We start from the raw sequence: 19,263 nt of genomic DNA, 5'->3' as shown, positions 1-19,263 counted from the left end.
TATTCTGATAATTCGCATTATACTACTATGCACCTAGAATCCCTAAGAGCAAAATACAACACAAAAGGTTAAAAACTATTATGAAAAACTGGCTCCATGAAGAGAAGAATCTAACCAAGATATGCCTGCACACATTAACCAAATATGTTCCCTCCCCACCCATGACTCCGACACATGACTCTATCACACTTTTACCTCATGACTAACTTCTGTCCCAGAGTTCATTAAGATTATACCGGACAACCTAGACTCTTCCTCTCTTGGCTCTATGAAAGGTTAGCATACGTGTACCTACATCCACTTATTTTATGTTTGTTGTAACATGAATAACGTTCACGTGAGTTTCTGTTACTCATTGTGCCTTACCAAAAGTGTCACCCACACTATATAATAAAACTATCAGCTCAAATATCGGATACTGACTGTAAATAAGCAGGCTTCTTGGAAGTGTAACCAAATCCCATACTTCCTCTTCTTTGTACATATGTCACACAAGTGCTTTGAAGCGGCCCCCTTGTAAGTTAACACATTATAAAACTCAAATATTAATTTGCCCTCTAAAGATTTTAAAAAGACAAATGTGATGCTCACTGTCTCCTACTTAAGTATTACTAAAATTACCCTATAAGTGGAGAGAAAAAGTGCCATTTCATTTACTTAGCCTACAAGGGTTAATGGGTATGAATTATGTCTGGGATTACTCATCCATAGTATCATGGCACATGATATTCAGACAGGAGAATGCTTTTCACACAATCTGCCTTGTTTCCAAGTGTTCAGAGTTCCTTTGGACATAGAATCATCACACATTATATGTTAACTCGCTTCTATATAAAAACAGTTTCACTGAGAACTTGCGTAATCCTAAACAATGATATAAAGGTGGGGTATGTTGCAAACATTCTTGTATGCACTGCAAATTTATTGTGTACATGCAGTCATGACATTCCTAAAATGCAAATCATATGTTGAGACATTTAAATATGCCTTGCTTGCAAAGTATTGTGGATTTGCACATATCCTAGTGAGTGTTTACTTCTACAAGCCCTCACTTTTTGCAGTGCTCTATCAACTAGTATTGGAGACAAGCACAGTGGATGGGGAAGGGGATGGGTGGAAGCATCACTCCTTGTGGGTGATGAACAAAGCAGCACATTTTAAAGACCAAGTCAGACGTTTCAGCAGTACACTGAAGGAAATGTGTTGTGTGTTTGCTAAAGGATAGGACATTCCAGTACCCATCTAGACAACAGCATCTTCTTTTTCTTTCTATGCTCAACTGCTGAGGGCTTTTCAATATAATGAAGTGTTCTGTGTGTATCGTTCTAGCATCTCCCTGCATCTTATTTAACGGATCACAAAGAATTTCAGAAAAGGGATCCATAGTTACAAAAGAAAAGAAGGCACTCAAACAGTTGTATCTCTGATGAATTGATGCAATTAACTTAAAAGGCACATATGTGTGATTGTCTTCAACAAGGCTCCATAATAAACCTCATTAAGGCTCTTGTTTAATTTTATCTAGGCTGTGGTGCGGAATGGTGGGCAAAACTGTACACTTTATTATGTGCCCTGTCATTTCACTTCCTATGTCAAGGTACAAGGATAGCTCTAATCAGATTTTGCTCCCTACTTGGAGTCAAATGTTTTCAGGGAGTAAAAAAGTAATTAGCTTTGCCAATAGGGATTCTTTCTGCTTATTGAAATAGGTTCTTTCCCCATACAATTCCGTTTAAGATCGGGCTTTAATATTATTAGAGTTCCTTCCCTCCTATGCCACTGCTCTACTGGTCATTAATTTGAAACAATATCAGTGGAGCTTTGTGGCTTGAAGCAATGATATGTTCATTATATCTCGTGTTAGGCATGTTTTCCTTTTTTAGGGATTAAAAATTCATTCATGGTGCATATGTCGCTTAGCTCTAAGGCTGGTGTTATCACTACCCACAGGAGAACGTAATGTGGATAGTAGGCAGAGGCACAGGAATTTTGGATCATCATATTCTAAGGTGAAGTTATTCTGATACAATTATCATCCTTAAACAAATTATAAGAAGCATGTTCTCCTGCCCCTTGAATTGCTTCATTAAAACGGCACTTGAACTCCTTTTAGCATGTTTTTGACACATTGCTTTTAATTGCCATTATTCCATCAGCAAATGTATTCTGTCTGAGTTTTTTGACAGCCACATCAGTTATGACAAGAGATATTTGTGTTTTGTAATACAAATGAATGATTTTCCAGTGGCATAAAACATACAGGCCTCATTACGACTTAGGGAGGAATCCGGGCGTAAATCTGCCAGCATAACGCCCAAACGAATTACCGTTACCGCCACTTGGTCCGGAGGAATTACAACTGGTGGCGGCAGTGTAATTCCCCATTCATATTGAGTCCATATTGACCCCATTGGACTCAATGTGGCTTTTTTTGCGGAATTACCACTGCAGAAATTCTGACAATTTCAGCTTTGAGTTATAGGATTTACCTCCAGGATTTTCCTGGAGGCAAATCCTCCACTCCAGGTCAGAAATTGTAATTTGGCATAGTGGTAAAGTTGGCAGTAATGGAGTTACCGCAAACTTTACCACTTACCGCCAAACTCGTAATGAGGCCGACATATTTCTCTGTGCAGAAGCACGTTTGCAAGGTACTGTGGCAGATAGCGAAGTCTTGGACTGGTTGATGAGTTTTCAGTATAATCACATATGACATTTTATTTTGGCCTATGTGTGGAAAAAGTGTTATAAGATTTTTAAAGAATTGCAGTGGCTGGGAAGAGGAAATTCCTTTCCAAACTCTATTCTGCGACGGTAGCTCACAAAGTGGCTTATCTCATTAGTCAGTTGCGCACATGGAAAATAATGTGCGCACAACAGCCAACCGGTTCAGCACATAGAGAAAAATAATTAGAGGGAACATTGACTGTGGGTACTGTATTCTACGGGACGGGGCACCCCTGCTTATTCAGGACAATGGGCGCAGATGGGGCCGGACACACATTACTGGTGCCCCGATCAATGTTTTCGTAAGGTATGGGGAACATCCTTGAAATCCTGCACCATTCTCCATAGTTCTAGAACTCCTGTTCTGTTCTTCAATTTCTTCCCCTTATGCTTGGCTGCTAAAAACATGTACATATGGCCCAAGACCTCCCTGTTTTTTCCCTGTTCTTGTCGTGACTTATACATTCCTCCTCTTATCTCGGCCACCCACTCTCTAGGCCCCTAGCCTTATTCCTCGTTTTTCTCATATAATTAAAAAAGAATATGTATATAATGCCAGGTGGTCTTTCCATTCACTATCCACTACACCCCTCAACACTCTCACACCCTGTCCCCTTATTGCTTTCTCACGCAAAAGGTGCACTTACATCTACGTGCTCTCCCAAGTTCCTCCGTCATGGGGTCCCATCAACTGTCTGCACAATTCAGTACTGGTGCCCCGCACCAACGAGCAGACAAAGATTCGGGCAACACAGCTACTGTAAACCTCTACGGTTTGTGCACAGGGGACTGGTTACTGCAGGTGTGTTTGTCCCCTCCGGATGTGCAGTCAAGAATCCTCAGTCACCGCAGAGGGTCTGGGATCATGTGGGGGTCACCAAATTTGTAAAGCAAGACCTCCAGACAACCAGACAATATAAAACACACCTCCAAGGAAAAAAGCTTAGTGCACCTCTTTGCAAGGAAAACAAGATTTATTTCGTATACAAAAAGGAAAAAGGTGACAGAGGGTCCCATAGAAACAAACTGGCACGGAGTTCTCTGTTATTTCAAAGTAAGTATGAAGTTTTAAAGAAAGCAATCATCACTCAATCCCCCATCCTCATTGGCTACCATATATGTGTATATATATATATATATATATATATATATATATATATATATGTACATATATACTACCAGTCCCCTATACTCCCTTGCCCACATTCTAATCTACCCCTGCACTCTAACACGTGGTCCCTTCCTCCATCACCTTAGTTCCCAGCTACTTGATTGGTGAGTTACCTGGAATATCACCCGCCCCATCGGCCTAGTCACATGGTGTGCACCTGGTTGTTAGCATGAGCTCGGTGGATAGGTCCAAGGTCAAATTGGCGCTTTGAAATAATAGTGTGTTTCTCTTAATATCAGATAAAGGGTACCCCAGCCATGCCTCTCCAGCTCTGGACTAGATTTGTTGGCATCACCTCTCGCGATTTGTATCACAAATTATGGGGTATTCTACTCCTTGCTCCCCCCTTATCAGTTGCCCACCCACGGTACACCTCCTTGCTCTCTAGAGGACTGCATTATTCTTATGGATTTAGGTACTTTATTTTCCAGCCGTCTGGCAGTTCAACTGGGACACCCATTGTTCCGGGGGGCGCTGGTATCCTAAATCTAGACTGAGCATTTTGGCAGCTTGAGACCTCTAACCTAGCCCCCGCAGGTTTCTCCTTCAGGACGGACTACCCCATTGCTCTGCCTTTTACATTCCATTCTAGTTTTCAGGCCTACAGCTTGGTACAATTAAATTATTATCTGTTTGGCATGAATGCCACTGTTCTCAGCTTCACTACTGTGGCTTGGGAAAGGGAAACATGATTCAAACTCTTCATTATGCTGCACTGTTACACCTCCAACAGGGAATACAAAATGCTAGGCCTCACTTCCAATATGGTGATGCTTCAGTATTTCCTGCACCTAGGCCCTGTGTCTACATCATCATTGTTACACATTATTTTTTATTACCGATACACAATATCAGCCGTGCCCTATACCTTAGCCAGCCTACGCATCTATGACTACTTACAAAATGAATGCATTTGTTGTTCTCATTTGCGCTCTCCAACCATCTGCAGCTGGCTGCCACCTTCACTTTCTTGTGTGCTAAAAGATTTTTCTAAGCCTGAATCATTAGAAGGGCATGGGAGCTGTATGTGAATCCGAACACTCATCACCAAGTCGAATTTCCATATAACCAACTGTGAGAAACCTAGGGTATTCTCCCAAGTAGAGCCCAGGAATCCCTTATTCTGGTGGCAAGGACATGAGCGGTGAACCAGTGGGGGAGGATCACCTGGGTAGGGGAGCCCGCGTTAATGCTCTGGGAAATACCCCAGTTGAGTGGCGGTACCATCATGGCAAGGATAGCGAGGGGAACAAAGTTCCTGAAGCTTTTACGATATGATATGAAAGGTTATTTATAACGTGCTTAATACCCAGAGGTTTCTAAGTGCAGACCTGGGGATCGAACCTGTGGTGTTCAGTGTCGTCTTGCTTCCAAGGCGAGCATGTTGCCCCTGAGCTATCCTCTGGAGACAGCAGGATGATGAGAAGCTATTCCCACTCATCATCCCTTCCACCCATTGAATCCCCCCTTAACCAGAGGTAAATCCAATAACCTCTCCATATCGGGCAAATCCCACAGAAGCCCAAACCCAGTTTCACTCAAAGACCACAACTCCCAAAATCCCTGCTTTTTCTGTTACCTACCCAAACCCTCTCAGTTAATCTTCTCCTCATCCCATTAATTGTTATTTTCCGCACTCTCATCCTGCTCTGATAAAACACTACCGTCCCCACAAACCCCCTTGTTTATTTCATAACAACAACCCTGGTCATTCCCGGTTGTCTCACAACACCTACCAATCTCCCACCTCTGAGTTTATCAAGAACCCTATCGAGAATGCTATTATTTCGTATAACACCTTTTCTCAATCCTACCTCTTAGCATACTCAGGAACTCTACCGTCTCACATTTCTAACTTGAACACTTCTTTACCTTATAACAAACAACGGATGTGCAGTAAAACTGTTTACTGACAAGTCCCGACACAAGGGTCAGGCAAAGTCAGGCAATTGACTTTGATCACACACACCTGACGGCCCTTTCCTTTTCCCACAGGGATAATATGTAGAGCCTAAGAGCACAGTACGAGCATGGCAAAAAGCACAATGCGACGCTAACCAGGCGCGGCAGTTCAAGAGAAGAAGAAAGGCAGTGGGAATCGTGAGGGTGACGGGGAGAGAAGCAACTTTGCCCTTTTCATCCCAGAGCTGCGTACCGTTCGAAAGAGCGAGTATAAGACTGCAAACAATAGCTCAAGTGTCTTGCAGCAGATGTCAACGGTACATGGGGCAAGCATATGCCGATAAGCAGGAGCAAGGGAATCTCCTGTGACCGTGGTACTGGCCTTGACTCCAGTGAAGTGAACAGCCAAGCGTTTCATCACAGCCGATGAGTCGAAGGTGAAACCGATAAGAACCGGGCTGTGGTGAATGAGAGTCGGAAAGTGGCAACTTTGAAAAAAGAAAAGTTCAAAGAACTGTAAAAAGTGTTAAGGGGAGACCAGCTGCTGAGGGAACAGGCGCCACATGGGTGCTGACTCAAGAGACTCTGGCCGATCCCCATCTGAGTGACACTACAGTTACCAGAAGGCCGTAGGAAAGCCGCAAAGATAGGTTAAAGTGGTCATACAGGAGGTCAAGCAAAATCCCTGTATAGTCTAAAGCCTTTGACCTACAAATTGCAGAGAAATTAAGGGAAGTGAATACAGTGAACATTGAAGGAAAATGTGAATGTGAAGTTGACAGCCGTGAACCTGACCAAGGGATGTCTACTGGAACTTAAAAGACATTAAGGTTTTGTGAAGCAAGAAGTATTGCAAGACGAGGGGAAAAGAAGCTCCCCCCTTGTCAATTGGAAAACGAGCCCAGCGGATGGAGATCCATGGGTAAAACTACCATCCAAATTGTTCTGAAGGGTCAGAGACCGGAAGAGGGGGACCCGGGGTGAGTCAGTCACATCCTTATCAAGTGAGAATGGGAGGTTCACAATGAACTGTTAAAGAGACATTGTAGGACAGGAGAAGTACACTGTCCCATTTGTCATTTGGGGTCCGAGCCTGACCGAGGGAGAAACCAAGGGGTGAAAGAGAAGGAACTATTAGTGATTTGTAGAGTACGATTTGTGAAGGGTCAGCGCATGGAAGAGGGGGACCAAGGGGTGAATCCATCAACCAAAGAAAATGTGAAAAGGAACTTTGTGTTTGTTTGTCAATTTACTGATCCTCAAAGGCAAGAGACTTTTTGTTGAAAGAGACTTGGCCGTCAAGGCTACTCAGAAGTTGAAACTGGAAGGGACTGACAAGGGCAGTCAGCAGTACCAGCACGCTGTGCTGGTGTTCGAGTATCTTTTTCAGTTTCATCGTTGGAGGCGTGTGCTCAGAGGCGTGTCCCGAGCCCTCCTTTCTACTTACCCTCAGTCTTCCGCGAAGCGGACCGCGAAGGGACTGACAAGGGCAGTCAGCAGTACCAGCACGCTGTGCTGGTGTTCGAGTATCTTTTTCAGTTTCATCATTGGAGGCGTGTGCTCAGAGGCGTGTCCCGAGCCCTCCTTTCTACTTACCCTCAGTCTTCCGCGAAGCGGACCGCGAAGGGACTGACAAGGGCAGTCAGCAGTACCAGCACGCTGTGCTGGTGTTCGAGTATCTTTTTCAGTTTCATCATTGGAGGCGTGTGCTCAGAGGCGTGTCCCGAGCCCTCCTTTCTACTTACCCTCAGTCTTCCGCGAAGCGGACCGCGAAGGGACTGACAAGGGCAGTCAGCAGTACCAGCACGCTGTGCTGGTGTTCGAGTATCTTTTTCAGTTTCATCGTTGGAGGCGTGTGCTCAGAGGCGTGTCCCGAGCCCTCCTTTCTACTTACCCTCAGTCTTCCGCGAAGCGGACCGTGAAGGGACTGACAAGGGCAGTCAGCAGTACCAGCACGCTGTGCTGGTGTTCGAGTATCTTTTTCAGTTTCATCGTTGGAGGCGTGTGCTCAGAGGCGTGTCCCGAGCCCTCCTTTCTACTTACCCTCAGTCTTCCGCGAAGCGGACCGCGAAGGGACTGACAAGGGCAGTCAGCAGTCCGCGGGCCGGCGCGCCTGCGCGCGGACTCTACGCTGAGTCGCTCCTCTACAAAAATTTCACGGCTCTTCAGGCTTGGCGGATGGCAGCCCTGGTCGAACCGGGAAAGTTGAAACCTGGACTGGAAGAAAAGCGCCTGCTGAGAAACGGCAAACCTCGTCAGCCGCCGACTCATAGCAAGGACCATGTAACCTCGCCTGAGAGCGTGGAGCAGTTGGCTACTCAGAGGCTACAGCGGATTTCCCGCATCAAACACGCGGGCAAAGTGATACAGGCAAACACAACTCGCCCAGCCGTGCTGAACGAAGTAAGTGACTTTATGTTCCCCCCGATCGAATCCTTGGGTCTTGACAGCACACCGTCCTTGACGGGGACATTTGCTGAACTTGATCAATCGATCCCTCATGAGGCCAGTTTAACAATGACATGTCCCACGTCTACCCACACACCCCCCCACCCAATACAGAGGTCAAGAGCCCAGAAGTGGGGTGGGGGAGCCAGAGAAACCTGGAGCTGACCCCTCTGTATGACACGGGTACGCAAGCGACCCCGCCCGAGCAGCCTATGACCCCTTTACGGGCCTTGGAGGGGGGGGAAAGCTTAACACCGTCCCGTACTGTGGACCCTCCGATCGAGCAAGTGACGTGTACGGGCAATAGTAAAATACCCCGGGCAGACCCAACTCCGTTTTCGCTCCCAGGGGAGTCAGTCGTAATCATGATACACAACACAGAGGGAGCGGCGGCAGCGGAGGATTTACGAACACCTCCGGGACTAGATGCCCTACTTTCATCCCCCCAACTGCAGTTCAAACTTGCTGGTGAGGAGGGAAGAAACGAACCCATGGGATTGGAGATCGTAGGGTCTGCTCTGGAAGAGAGGGATGGACAAGTTACCACTCCCCTTTCTCGGTTGGAAACTCCAAAGCCCAGCCCCGGCGCTGCGAAAACACCTTCATTTTCTTCTAATATCCCCCCCCAGCCCCTACCAGATGTGGCTGTTGCAACTGCTAATACTAACGAGAATCTGAACAATCTGCCGAAACTTCCGGGCGGCTCCCACAAGATGTCCTCACGTAGGACAGTGAGGGCCAAACCCCCATACAAAAGAGGTCAGGTGGGGGGCAAAAAACATCCTATCCCGCACTGCATGGCAACCCTGAAAGAGTTTTTTGGGAAAAAAACACGAATGGAGGGTGAAGGATACCAAGACGTATCAGATGCAGAGCTTTTGGCCATAGTTGAAGAAAGAGCCTCGCTCCCCACAACCTCGAACTTTCCCGTTAAGACGCCTGCTCTGCTGGAGAAAGCGGCGAATATTGCTCCACACTTAACCGCCCAAGAGAGCGGGAGCCGCAACTTAATATACACGGGATCAAAAGCTATAACAGGGTGGGACTCACTACAACTGGTAAATGGCGCTGGAACTTATAAGCAAATAGAGGGAAGGGGGTTAGCAGGAACCCTAGCGGGGGAGATACACTTGCCCCAAGCTTTGGCCAATGGCCTCCCCGCGCCTCCCAAAGTGACCATCCCCCTTAACCCTCGATCTGAGGAGCCCTGTTTGGATCCACACATCAGCGGAGAGGGCCCCCCGCATGAGAACAGTTCGATCCTCATTAAAGATCGGGGCCCATTGATGCCTCACAGATACCAAGGCGAACCCCCTTCTAACCAAGCGACCGAAACTCCCTCGCAAAAAGAGGACCTCACAACCATCCTAGCTACAGTAACCATCGCGTTGGCTCCATTCGGAAAACTATATGAAGCCATTAGCGACACCTTAAAAGATCAAACTACCCTGATCGCTCTCCTGCACACCAAACTGAATTTCCTAGAGGGGTTCATTACCGCCTCTCAACAGCTCAAAGGCCAAGATATGGAAGGTACGAGTGCGGGGAGCAAACCCTTGTCAACGGTCCAGTCAACCTCCGACCAACCGAGTCCCGAAAACAGGCTAAGAAATGTTCGGGGGTTACAACCGACCGAACAATCTAGCTTGAGAAAACCCCAGGAGACGACTCAAGGACTCGGGTTGGGTCGGGAGATAGAGGTGGGCAGTAGGGCCTCTGATGGACCCCCTTCTTCGACGACTGGTGCAACACAGACGGAACTCCGCACAAAGGGGGGCCAGTCTTCGAATGAATCAACCGACAGGCCAGGAAGGAAAAACGGATCAGTGGCTCTCACCATCCCTGAAAGTGCAGCTATTCAACCAGTTGTAAAACCAATAGATTTCTCCAAAATGAAAATCCCATCTACCTTCGAAATATTTCAACACAAAGGCCAAAGTGATCTGGTTAGAAAGGGCAAAAAGGCCTTAAAACACAAGCTCCCTCAACAGCCCGCACAAAAAGATAAAACAGAAAATAGAGGCCAAGGTAACCTAGAAAACCCGACCCCACCAACACAAAATCGCCAAGTTTTCAAATTAAAACCCGCGGACAAGACACGGCAGGACCCACGGAGCCCAGAGAGGTCGCGAGAGGACTCTTGGAACTCATTAGACCTAATGAATATGAGTACATACACGATCGAGGACTCAGAAGCAGAAATTCTGCAAGCGCTGAACCAAAAAAGAAAAAAACCTGAAAGTGGCAACAACAGAGAAGCAGACGAACCAAAATCAAAGGCCCTGCTCCTTGATTCTCCTTCGACCTCGCCGCATGTGGTGGAAAAAACATCTTTGTTACAAAAAAGAGAAAGTAGGAAACCGGGACAACTGCGAGTTAAGGGACATCAGGGAAGAAATCCAGGTGAAGCACACCCCCCGAGACCCTCAGCAAAGATCGCGCACCCCAGGGGAGATCAACCCTTGGGCACAAAACGACAGAAAAAAGGATCGGAATACAGCAATGGACAAACCTAAAGACCACCATAGATCCAGGGTTCATGCTCTGTCGAGATCAACAGGTCGGCAGGCCGGTGGAGCCATCCGTGCAAACCGCTCGCCTTCGCCTAGACAAAGGAAAATGACAACAAGAACTTTTATTCTGCAAAGAACACACGCAAGACGGGACAGGTGGACACTGAACCGCAAAGCTCTATTCAAACTGTTCCAGGAGAGCCGGCTGCCTCATATTGACGTCACAAAAGACATAAAAATCTTGGAACCGAACCCTAATGGAAGAACAGATAGCTCGTTCCTACACATTGGATCGAATTATATTCAAGACCAAATTTGGAAAGCAAGAGACAATCTGTACAATCTTGGCTTCGACTTGGCACACGCGGAGGAGGGTAATACATCGTCTGTGCCCCCGCAGGAGCGGTCTCACTATCGATCAAGTCAGCAGGAATCTGATTGAGGCACTCTGCCGCACAAGTTCCCTATCGGGGAACAAGCCCTCGGTAAATATGTTGAAAGCAGGTCTCGGCGTGAATCCAACGCGCAGAACACGCAACGGGACGTGAATAGGAGAGTGAGTTCGGAAAGGGAGCTCTTGCCGGGATCGCACTCGACACGCAACGCAACTCACAGAATATTCCAACGCATTGAACAAACAGATGCGACATTGAAGCACGAGAGAAACTTATCTGGAAAAATCGACCCTGTTGTGGAGGGAACAAGATACTGTAGGTACTCCCCGAAACCCCAAGTCAGAAGGAAATAGCCACCAGAGGGTTCCTCTAGTGGCCCCCTCGGGAAAGCAGTGACGTCCAAGGAACCCCTGGAAGTATTGTTGAAACTGGGATCGTGGAACACCAGAGGATTTGCCCATCTAACCGTCACATCAGACGTCAACTTTGGGAGTTTCGACGCCCTATGTCTGCAGGAAACATGGCTAATCGATCCTCCCACGCTGGACGGTTTCCAACTGGCACATCCACCGGCCCAAAGAAGCGAGAGGGGCAGACCGAGATCAGGCCTTATTACCGCCATAAGAGTGGGCTCCGGCCTTTCTCTGTCAAAGACACTTTTGGCCTCGGAATTCATTCTGGCGACACTCTTGGAGTGGGAAAGGACGGAAGGTTCCCTAGAGTCTAATCACAGCACAGAGATCCTCTTGATCAATGCTTACTGGAACCCAAAGCGAGTGACCAACGACTATTTCCTCACTCAAATCGAGACGTTAATAGATGACTTTCTGATAACATCTACCTCAAGCGATGTGATTATTGCTGGAGATCTGAACATTGATCTAACCCGTCACTCCAAAGTGATCCAAAGTAGAACCAACATGTGGCACAACCTTCTAAACACAAGAGAGATGCACATCCTCAAGCCAAAAGACGTGAATAATCTCAAAGCCACTCCAACTTGGGAGAGAGAGAATCAAGAGGCAATAATAGATTACATCCAGATTTCGAGGAGCCTACTATCACGCTTCTCATCTTTTACAATCATCAGGACGCAGCATAGCGACCATAACTTGCTCACCTTCTCGTGGTTATCTTGGAGAAGAGAGGCGGTTTACGACGCTCAGAACCTGGTACTAAATCAGAGCGGGACAAGGCTGAGACTGTCAGAAATAACTATTGCCAAAATAACAACCCAATACAAGGCAAGGATGCTGGTTGGCCACCTGCGTCCAGAAGGTCGGATCGAATACCTGCCCCTTCTGACAGTGTACCATCGGAAAAAAGGAGAGTTGAAGCACGAAACTAAAGCCCCGCTCCACACCTACAATGAACAGCTAGTTGTCCGAAGAAAGGCGGTCAGAAAATTGCAACGGGAGGCCGCAAAAACAACGTCCCCAAGTAAGAAGGCTGAAGCGATTAAGGCAGCAAAAACCTACAAAGCCTGGGTGAAGTCAACAAAAGCAATCAGGTCCCAGGCCGACGCGGAAAACATGCTGCGTGCCATTTGTGGCCATAAGGCACGCGATTTCTGGTCACTAATCAAGGGAAACTCTAAATCAGTGAACCAGGCACTGCAAAATTCAATTGGTGAAAACACATGGCTATCCCACTTTGAAAAACTTTACGGTGTCCTAGACAAGGAAAAAGAGAGCAAGGCTCCTTGTTCTGGGGAGCGGTGGGAAATTCCCCTGGACCTGAATACAATCAAAGGAAAAATAACACAGCTTAATGGGTCCAGGGCGGCAGGCCCCGACGGAATAACCAACTTCGATATAAAAAACAAAATGGAATTCTGGGCTCCTTTCATCAAGGAGATCTTCGCAAACTGTGTCAGCCTTTCGACCATTCCATCATCATGGAGACAAGCGATTCTGGTCCCCATCTTTAAAAAGGGAGCAAAAGATAATCCTTCACACTACCGCCCTATCGCTTTACTGGACTCGATAGGAAAGCTCTTTGGTGCCCTAATCCTGGACAATTTCTACAACTGGATTTCCGCGACTGGCCTGTCGGACCCTTTCCAGGCGGGTTTCGTGAAAAACGTCGGAACCGCGGTAAACATCTTGGCGGTAAGCACACTCAAAGCTAAAGTGTTCGAGGGCAGCCCGAAGATATATATGGCTTTCATCGACCTGGTGCAGGCTTTTGATCGGGTAGACAGGAAACGTCTTTGGGCAAAATTACAACTTCACGCCTGTCCCCCTAGGATACTGGAGCCCATAAAGGCCTTATACACGGAAACCACAATATGTGTTCGACTGAACAACCAAGGCCTTTTATCCTCTTGGATGTGTACGGAAAGAGGAGTAAAGCAGGGTTGTCCCTTAGCGCCTGCTCTGTATAATGCATACACGGCCGATTTCAAAGAGTATGAACCTAGAGTCCGGATGTTCCCCCCAACATTGGGATCCAGTAAAATCTCACGCCTACTATACGCGGACGATATAATACTCTTTGATGTAACCCCGATCGGCCTTCAGAGGCAGATAAATAACCTCGACTCCTATTTAAAAGAAAACAACCTCTTGATGAACTTAGAAAAGACAAAGATCATGATCTTAAGCGGAAACGAAAGGAAGCTGGAGAAATTCACATGGGCGGTAAATAACACCAAAATTGAATTGGTGGACAGCTTCAAATATCTGGGCGTCACCATCAACAAGAACAGTAATGAAACCATGATGCAGGAGACCATCATGTCCAAAGCGAGACCACTCATCTCACAATCTCGGGCAGTACTGAAAAAATATGGAAAATTCACTATGGCACCAGTGGTGACTTTTAATAAGTCCAAAGTGATTCCAACTCTTACCTACGGGGCAGAAGCTCTACCAAATCTTCCAACATCCTTTTGGTCAAAACTGGAAGGATTCTATTGGAGAAAGGTTCTCAACCTTCCTGACTCGCTACCAATGGTGTTAATAAGAAGGGAACTCTCTCTACAATCGCTGGTCTCCATAGTAGCCCGCAACGAAGCCATGCTATTTCGAAAGTCTTTACTTCCAAGTCCCCCTCTGATCATGCAAGAAATTCAACATGAAATTCAATCGGGTTCATGCAAAATGCTAACAAAATGGGCGGCAAAGATCGACTTAATACTAGAGGGCGCTGGAAGCTCTAAAAACGAACTAATTTACAATCCTTCTAAGTTTAAACTGCGTCTATTACATCAAGACTGGATCGATACATTGGAAAAAGCAGCCGCATCGAAGCTGTTTACAGATCTGCCTCCACAGCTGACAAAAGTGAACGAACTCAAGTCCTACTTGTTAAAAGGGCCGGACTCAAACCTCAGAGTGAACTTCTTAAGAATCCGCCTGAACATTCTCCACACAAGAGAAGTCCTATCCCGAAGAAAATTGGTTTCGGACGACGCCTGCAGATTCTGTAGAAAGTTAGCGACGCCAGAAACCATAAAACACCTCCTGTTAAACTGCCTAGGAGTCACGGGCCCCCGCATGAGACACCTGGGACATTTGTTTAAAAACCTACACATCTATGATGAAGAGGAATGGTGGTGTCGGCTATTAAGTGGGGAGAAGACCACTTGGGTGATCGCGGTGGTGGGCTTCTTCCGAGAAATTGAACTACTTTGTTGACGGGGAAGGTATGAGTGGGCAGGCCTACTAGCTGGGCGTCCTTACCTCGATTTCTCCTGGGGGGTAGCTGAACCTCACTCTGATTCGGAATCTGAATTCAAACCGAAAAAGATCGATCTGATGGAGCCCCACAGGGAATCACGAGATGTTGGGGCTCAGGACAAAGAACGATCGTGGGAACTTTGGAATAGTTAATATGGAGATTTTGTCTCTTTTTCTACTTTGTAAAAATTGTTTCATACAATTAAATCAAATAAAAAAAAAAAAAAAAAAAGAAACTGGAACTGTCATCTCGTGATGAGGAAAGTTTGAGAACTGTGCTGTGCTCCAAGATCCCAGTTTACCCCATGCATAAAGCATGAGGAAAGGAGTCCAGGCTGTCGCAATCCTGACATATTATTTGAGAACACTTTTCTTTCCTTAAGAACTATCCCACACCCTTTTTGTATTAGTTGTAAGGTTTGGCAATAGGTTTCTTAGTATAGGCCCTTTTTATTTTTGATACTACGCCATAAGCACTGCCTTATTTTCATTTGATGGTCGACGCTTGCTCCCATCTTAGATTTAGGTTTAGATTAGGTGTTTTTCCACCCTGCATTCATTGATCAATAAACACCCTTGAACTGTTATCACTTGTGTCTGTCTTACTTGTTGTCACCATGAGTTCCGTACACAACAAACATACTGTATTATTGAGAAAATATGTCGCAATCTAGGGACTGCCTGTCCTCTAAAAGGGGGTCACCCCCAGTGGGATCCCGCTTCTCGTGTCCACTAGGGGATGTTAAGTGTAGCGAGCTGAAGTCCCTAGTACAAAAGGGGGTGGCTCCCCTTGGAGAGAGCGGACCAATTCCCTTGATTCGTCTAAGTATTGGGAAACCCGACTTGCTCATTACAGTGAGTGTCCCAATCTCTTTTCAAGCCTCCAGGTAAGTGATAAATTAGGCAAGACGGTCTATCAGAGTCTGAAAGAAGGGAAAGAGACCTCATACATGTCCATGGAAGTTAGTGGCATGCTTTAATGAACGCATGGATCAACCCACTTTCAACGCAAACAGTTCAATCACAGAAAAAACAGACAGTATTACCCAAGTGCCATCAATAACACTAAGCATCCCACAATGGGAGGGGATATCACACTATAAAAAAGCAGACAATTGTGCCTGACATTGTGAGGCATTTAAAAGAGCTGACGGAAGGCGTTTAGAGGAGGGTGGTGAGTTAAGAGGTGTTTTGAGAGAAGAGGTGGAGTGGAGAGCAGGAGGTTGTAAGAGGTTTTAAGGTAGAGAAATGAGAAGGTTGAGGAGGTTAGACGATGACTTTATGCCATCTGGAGGAGAGATCTGGTGTTTTGAGGAGGGAGTTGAAGATTGAAGAAAGAATATCAAGGAGGCCGGAGAGAAAAGTGGGACCATCTGGAAAAGAAAGTTGGAGGTTGGAGAGAGAGATTGATAAGGCTGGAGAAGGGTCATCTGATGTGATGATGTGAAGGCAGGGAAGAGGTTGGAGGAGGGTACAGCCCCCACCACTTGGGAAGGAAGACAGAGAACAACTATGGGGTAGATAATCCCTCAATCTGAAAAGGACAGGTGACCCCCCCCATAGATATTAACATCAAGAAAGTTTCAGTGCACCAGGTCAGCGTAGGGCAGACTTCAAAGGTGGGAGAAAGTATGAGACGGTGCTATCTCACTGAGGGTCATTGAAGTTATGCCAGAAACAAAAAGGAGGGGAGGTTCCCGGGAACCAGGACCCTAGAGCAGTTTGGTGGTCAGGCTTGTGTTGAGGGGGACACCCCTACAACTCCCATTCCCCACTAGTCCCACTTCCTTGTGTCCATTACTCCCCCCCCTTCCACTGACTCACTCTGATCATCAGCATCCTAAATCCCCCCCACTCCCTATGTCATCCCCGCCCTCTACATACCAGCCACGTCCAGCTACCGGCACTTCTTGTGCTTCGGCATGCAACCGCTAATTCCAGACAAGCCACCATTCCGCAAAGGCAACCTTTTCGGTAAACTGGGTTTGCTCACAGCTGGTGGTTCCAAGTAAAAAACATTTTGGAGCCTGAAGTTTAACGCTAGCCCCTAGAGGCAGGGGATGAGAGGGGGTGTTTATGTTGTTTTTAGAAGTCAGGGTTGCATGGTGGAATATCCCCTAGGCAAGATATTTGGACATTTCTGGGAGGTTTCTGTCAACTTGGAAGACAAATGTAAGGGTCTTTGCCAATATTTTTACAGTTGCCCTTTCGTCAGGCACACCCTACTGATGTAATATCAACAATAGGGTTACATTATTTCATCATACGCCTTCATGTAGCATCTTAATTGTTTCTAGTGTCCAGCTATTATGTTTTCTAAATTTCCTGTGTATTCACAATTTACACAGATGCATAAAGACCTTTGCCCTTGTTCACAAAACCAGCGAACTGGTTTCAGACTGTACACGGTTTTATGAGAGGAGGAGACAAAGTGCTTGGAAGAAATACCAAAGGGATTTTAGTATACTCGTATGACTCACAATAACCGCCCATACTTATGGTTTCTGGTCCTCACGATATCCACGGAGGAAACCCAAAAAGGTGGGATCATTCAGGATAGGCACGTAAGAAAAAAACAACCTAACCAGAAAACTTAAAACAATGAGAAATCAAAAACCTTATATTTCTGTGCACTCCCCTATAGGAATCAACCCAAACGGATCATTGACCTCAATCAGAAAAACAGCACTGCTAAAAAATAACGAAATATGGCAACAAACGGTATTCATTACATTTATCACGTTAGGTTATAAAAAACTGGCTAATGCACACTTGACACAGGTGTTGGCATTTTAGGCAGGGGGGGTGCAAACTATTTATGGATTAAGGAGAACAGGTCGATAATATTGCATAATGTACTATATTTTTAAATGTAGTCCGCTGCATACGGTAATGTAGAAACAATACTTACATTTCAGATTTCTTCATATGGACAATGCACGCATTCAGTTTCAAGGCTCTCTGGCAACATGACTTCGCTAACTCATAGTCATGGGAATTATAGGAAAAATGTGCAATCCTTACGAGGGTCTGTAGTTCCACTAGGCGATCTGACCAAATGCACTCAGAGCTCATTTTTTCCAGCTAAAATAAACAACATGTGTACCATCAACATAATCATCTATCTTGATATCAAAAACCAAAAAGGAAGAAATCACCATTTTATTATTCTCATGAATGAAAAGTCTTTTGTACGTCATCAATCACTTATGCTGGGAATCAAAGATCAGCACACACCTCTAGCAGTTATATTGGAATAGGCTATTATGCTTGGCGTGCAGCACAAACTCTCAAAGACTGGGCAAGAATCTTCAGACTGTCAGACTCTATGCTAGGAAGAGACTTCAGTTAGCTTCTCTCAACCAGTATGTCTCAGTGGGATGGACATGAGCCTCAGCCCTGTCCCATCACCTGCATTTTCCTAATAGGAGCTCTTGGCAATGATGTCATGCAACAGGCCACCCCAATTTCCGATCTCTAGATGCACTAAAAAGTGTTGTGGTCACCAGAAGCTATTGTAACTGCATTTGGTAACTAGTAGATTTTCTAAGTGCAATATCGCCATTGGCTTGACCTATACACATGACCCTCCCTCCTAATGCCTACCGCACCACAAACCAAAAATGCTCCTGTCAGCGGGCTGCAAGCATGCAGCTGCATGGCTCTACCACCAATCCTGTGCCCTCTGGAATCCCATCCTATCCTGATATTCCGCCCTTCCCTCCTAAATGACCATCAAGCCGTTCTACCCATAACTACTCAAACCTCACCTGCAGTCTCCTTGCCACCCCTCCCACCTCTAGAGCCAACCCACCCGCTCACTGTATTCCCTTTAGGGCTCTGGAGTATTGAATCTCTACATAAGAGACTATCTTTTTAGCCAACCACTGTCTCTTATCTATCCCACTGTTGAGTGGTGACCATCACAGAAAAAGGGATCAGCCCACAAGACAATCCCACTAGCAGCCCTTCACAATGATGCAGCAATCTTTTCCCACTACTCTCGATCATCAAGGAAAGGGAGGAGCCAATTTATCAGTAAAGACACCCTTTTCCACTCCCCATTTGCCCCTTTGAATGAATCCCTTTCTCTGTTGTACACATCTTTGCTCATCTCCTTCCTCCAGTTCCTCTCAACATAATTCTCATTTATCTGCCTCCTGGCACTTTTAAGCTCTTATTAGAAAACAGACCTCCTAAGGAAATCACTGCCTTCAGAAGTCCAAGCCATACTAAAAAAAAAAAAAAAAAAACTCAACCTCTATAACATTACTAAGGCAGATACACAACTTGACACTTCTCTCTGTCGCTCATTCGCGCTGTCGCTCTCACTCTCTCTCTCTCAATCTCTCTCTCTCTCTGGTCAGCATATAAAACAAATACACTAAAATGTGTGGTAATTCAAAGGATCTAAGCTTTCTAAA

At 46.0% G+C, this 19,263-nt stretch overlaps 1 protein-coding gene across 3 annotated transcripts in view; it reads right to left on the bottom strand.

Moving 5' to 3' along the window:
* The window catches only part of CFAP46 (cilia and flagella associated protein 46), a 2,698,259-nt gene that overhangs the window by 1,760,965 nt on the left and 918,031 nt on the right, over positions 1-19,263 (bottom strand). For all 3 annotated transcript variants that reach the window (XM_069611407.1, XM_069611408.1, XM_069611409.1), the window contains exon 23: positions 17,751-17,923. In XM_069611407.1, the coding sequence (XP_069467508.1) occupies positions 17,751-17,923 (173 nt within the window). The remainder of the gene's footprint in view (positions 1-17,750; positions 17,924-19,263) is intronic.

The sequence above is a fragment of the Ambystoma mexicanum genome, chromosome 8 (genome assembly GCF_040938575.1).
Source record: "Ambystoma mexicanum isolate Mex_15411 chromosome 8, UKY_AmexF1_1, whole genome shotgun sequence".
NCBI classification, from domain to species: Eukaryota; Metazoa; Chordata; class Amphibia; order Caudata; family Ambystomatidae; genus Ambystoma; species Ambystoma mexicanum.
The sequence above is the reverse complement of the archived record's forward strand: the minus strand, read 5'-3'. Positions and strand labels throughout refer to the sequence as shown.